At 50.9% G+C, this 4,424-nt stretch overlaps 1 protein-coding gene and 1 gene segment (V, D, J or C); both read left to right on the top strand.

Annotated features, from left to right (window-relative positions):
* LOC102496606 (Ig lambda chain C region) overlaps positions 1-4,424 on the top strand; it is a 9,015-nt gene continuing 4,591 nt past the window's right edge. For 2 of the 3 annotated variants that reach the window (XM_014591099.2, XM_027775201.1), the window contains exons 1-2: positions 1-113; positions 1,540-1,891. In XM_014591099.2, coding sequence (XP_014446585.1) covers positions 65-113; positions 1,540-1,859 — 369 coding nt within the window. In that variant the 5' untranslated portion in view covers positions 1-64 and the 3' untranslated portion in view covers positions 1,860-1,891. Of the gene's footprint in view, positions 114-1,539; positions 1,996-4,424 lie in introns of those variants that run through there. The other variant, XM_006157188.3, reaches the window with a different exon arrangement.
* The window catches only part of LOC102496167 (Ig lambda chain C region-like), a 3,188-nt gene continuing 2,094 nt past the window's right edge, over positions 3,331-4,424 (top strand). Inside the window, 1 exon segment of the C gene segment in view lies at positions 3,331-3,378. Within this exon segment, the coding sequence occupies positions 3,331-3,378 (48 nt within the window).

Raw genomic sequence — 4,424 nt, 5'->3', positions numbered from 1 at the left:
GCCTGCTGAGCAGCTGCAGGTGGGTCTGTGTTGGGTGTGTCAGGAGGGGTTTGTGTATGGGGCTATGTCACGGTGTTATATTTTCGGCGGTGGAACCAAGGTGACCGTCCTCGGTGAGTCTCCCCATTCTCTCTTTCTTTGTATTAACACTGAAATTTGGGCAGATTTCTCTCCCTTTTCTATCCTGTGTGGAACAGAGGGCTAGACCTTCCTAGGGGTTTGGAATTTTCCTCTCCTTATCTGCCCCTCTCTCCTCAAGCTCTAGTTCCTCCCCACCTCTCAGTTATTGCTCAGGGCAGGAGGGGCAAATCCCAGGGAAAACCTAATACTTCATGCACAGGCCTAAATGAGACTCTGAACTCTCTCCCAGAAGATACTACTTCTGAACTCTAGGAGGTTGTCCTTCATCCCTCAGAGACTGCCTCAAAAGAGTCTTGGAAAACAGGGGCTCTGGATTGTGTTCCAAAGCTTAGGCTGGTGTTCTTGGGCTCTACACTGAGCATCAAATCCTAGGACAGTGGCAAGATGCAGGAACCTGTCCCATCTCCTGGAGTCTGTCTTCTTTTTAGGGCATGGGTTTGGAACTGCTTTCATCACTATTTACAAATCAGGCCGTTGACTAGGGGCTTGGAGAGACTGAGGTACAGACAGGAGACGGACAAAAGCAAAGGAAAATGTTCTTGTGAGGAGGCCGCAGGGTTCCAGGTCCTGCCTCTTTAATAGAAGATGCAGGAAACCTGGAGAGAATAGAGTGCAGGAACACTCAGGCCAGCACCTCCAACTCCTCAAGGGAGGGGAAACCATGAGGCAGATGTCCCGGGAGGGACTGCTCAGAGGACAACAGACAGGGACATGCCTAGGCAGTAAAAGGCTTGGGGAAACACAGACTCACTGGTATAACTTCATGCCCAGGAAGACCTTGAGAGCTCACACAGACTCTGCCTCAGAATAGGAAACCTCCTCCGCATGGAAACCTCCAGCCAAAAGAACTCCCCAGAACAAATTATGGGCCTAAACTCCCTATCCAATCAGGCAGCCTAGAAAGTTCTACGTTTCTGTGTGGATGGTCATGGGCTACAGTTTTGGTGCCAAGTGAACTTTGCACAAAATTTTGCCTCCGTCACAAGGAAAAGAAACTGACGAAAGGCAGACACCTTCATGGGCATATCCAGAGGAAGGGACCCGGCAAAGTTTGGTCAGTCAGACATTCCCTGTGGAGACAGGAGGTCCTAGAATCTCTCCTCATTTGTGTAAGGACTAAGGGAAGAAAACTGAGATGAGGAATCCACAGTGAGGGCCTCTGTGGTTGGGGAATGACTGTGTTCAGTGTAGGGAGACGTAACAAGACTCAGTTTGAGTAGTCTCCCATTGGAAGGGGTGTTCCCACACAACAGTCTTCTTAATCTCACTCCAAGGAAGGCCCACTTGAGGACTTAGCACTCAGCTAGAACTTCATGTCTGTGTCCCATGTCAAGAATTAGGTCGGGGCTCCCCACATAAACACCAGGCCCGTGACCTCTCACCTTTCCCACATCACAGGTCAGCCGAAGGCCAGCCCTACGCTCACAGTGTTCCCACCCTCCTCTGAGGAGCTGGCAACCAACAAGGCCACACTGGTGTGCCTGATTAACGACTTCTACCCGGCTGAGGTGACGGTGACCTGGAAGGCAGATGGCACAACCGTCACCCAGGGCGTGCACACCACCAAGCCCTCCAAACAGAGCAACAACAAGTACGCGGCCAGCAGCTACCTGAGCATGACTGCCGACCAGTGCCGAAATCGCAGCGCGTTCACCTGCCAGGTCACGCACGAGGGGAGCACCGTGGAGAAGAGCGTGACCCCTGCAACATGTTCTTAGGGCCTATTTCCCACTGGATCCTTAGGATCTACATCTACTGACCCAAGAGAATGGGTCTCCCTTCCAACTCTAGTACTCCCAGACCTTCTGCCTCACTCTGTAAACTCTCAATAAATATCCTAATGTCAATCAGAAATCTGGCTTGCTTTTTCCTCTCATTAATTTACAACCTCCTTGAGGTTCTCACACTGGGCTGTGGGATCTCACGAGAAAATGTACCCCTCACCCTGGGAAATGCACCCAATATGTACCATTATCCCCCAGACACTCCTTTCCCAATTCTTCACCTGAGCCACCTCTCCACACAGCGCAAACCAAAAGGTTCTCTCACCCTCCATCATTCTAATTCCCTTATGAAAGGACTAATGACATAGTCCCACAATTCTACTGTCCCTTCTACTCTAATCGAGTCTCAGAACTAAAAGGTCACTGGTCAGGAGCACAGGAAAATCAGGGTATCTACTGGGCCCCAAATCAAAGACCAACCCCACCTTCACTATGCCATGACCATGGTGTTCCATGTACATCTGAGATTCCTAGTGCAGAACAGAAGTTGCCCTTGAAAACAGCACATGGGATGCAGCTCTGTCCCACAACGGAAGACAGTGTCCACAGGGTGTGTTTTATATTGGGACGGCCATGAGGAGAGACACGGTAGGACGAGAGGAGTTTCCAGGAGCCCAGATATGGACAAGAGCAAAACATAGCAGGAAAAGTGGGAAGAGATAATGAAGCCAAAGCCAGGGTCTCTGCAAGAACACAGAACAAGGAGAAATTCTGGAGTCCTCTCAACCTTGGCCTCTAGGAGACACCACTCAGGAAAGGAAGAATAGGAAGTCGAGGTCTCAGAAGGAGGAGACCATTTTGGTCCCACAGAGTCTGACCAGCAGAGGCCCCTACCTTAGAGATTTACTGCAGCAGATTGATGTGAGTAAAAACAGACTCCTTGGGCAAATACCCCATTCTCCACCAGAGCCTGTAGCTCAGGACAGAAATATCTTCAGAATAATCCACAGAACACTCAGAGCACTCAAATATCTGCTCAAGAGAAGATCAGAAAATCCCAGACAGAGTGGAGATAGCAGGGGTCAGAGGGAGGCAGGCCAGTGTCCAGAGTCTGTCATGGAGGCCAAGTTCAAAAGGAGTCTCAGCACAGGTGATGTCCCGGTGTACAGCTCAGGGTTTCTAGTAAATGAAAGGAGTACGTGGGTACATCTTGACAACCCATCTTACAAAAGAGAGTATGCACCCTGTCTATAGTGCTTTGTCCTGACACTGAGGGATCCATGCCATGACTCTCACTCTGAGTTCAGAGGCTCCTCACCTGTAAGCCAGTCTCTGACCACCCAACCACCCCACAGGTCATTGCAAGACCAACCCCTACGTCACTCATCCCGTCCTCCTCTGCGGTGACTGCAACCAATATGGACACACTGGGGTGTAGAATGACACCTTCTACACACCAAACCTGATGGTGACCCAGACGGGAGATGGCTCCACCATCTCTCAGGGTGAGGAGGTATCCAGGGACTCCAAACTGAGCAACCTCAAGTACCTGGCCAGAGCTATCTGAGGATGTCAGTGAAAACCTTGCAATACTCAGCTGTCAGGTGGACAACAAAGGAGCTCCGTGGAGAAGTGCAGAGTCCCTGCACAGAAGTCACATCCCTACTCCCGACCCACTCTGGGGACGCATTCCCCAGATCCTATGGCTGAGTCTCCTCTCCCACTTCAAGTCATCACGGCCCTTCTACCTGAACCAATCATCACTCAACAAACATCCTCATTTCAATCAGAAACCCTGCTCCACCTTACCATTTCTTATGCCACCGCCCTACTCATTCCTGCCTTTCTCCTTGAATCTATAAACTAGCAATCAAAATTTCCTCCCTTTCAATCATGCTCTGCTCTCTGCATTATTTACACAGTCTCCATCTGAACAAGACCATTTTCAATGGTGAACGAATCATTCAATTTGTGTCTAAGCGGCCGGAGAACAAGTCCTGATTTTCCCCCATGACAGTTTCAATGACACCCTCACGCAAGGACCTTTCACAAGGCACGGGCTAACCAGAAACTGGGCCCATTCCCTATTTCCTCCTGTTCCCTGTCTCCTCCTGTTCCCTGTGCGTTCTGCTCTCATGCAGACATGTCGTCTGCCTCTGAGTGGAATTCGCCTGACAGATCTGTGGTCTCCATAGCCTACCTTCCCTGCCTCGCTTGAATCCACTGCTCTCACAGTCAGTCTGCAAAAGGTCTCTATCTCTCGCCATGGGGTCTCTCTCTCGGGACAAACCCACCCCTCTCAGTCATCATCCACTGCACATTCGCGTCAGGCCAGACAAGGACAGGAGTCAGGAGCACAGCTCTAAGCACTGGGGCCTGGGTTTCCTGTGGTTAAACTTTCTCCCCCACCTAGAACGCCATTCAGGCCTCCTGTGCAGAAGCTATGGGGACAGCCAGGCTGCTTCTCACAAATCACCCTGCACGGATGTCCCAGCTCCATGTCCTCTGTGCTAGAAAGGGGCCTCAGGACCACCCTCCCTGACATTCCTGACACCACCT

This window comes from Tupaia chinensis, unplaced genomic scaffold, assembly GCF_000334495.1.
Source record: "Tupaia chinensis unplaced genomic scaffold, TupChi_1.0 Scaffold000531_1, whole genome shotgun sequence".
Classification (NCBI taxonomy): Eukaryota; Metazoa; Chordata; class Mammalia; order Scandentia; family Tupaiidae; genus Tupaia; species Tupaia belangeri.
This window is presented reverse-complemented; position numbering and strand designations above follow the sequence as displayed.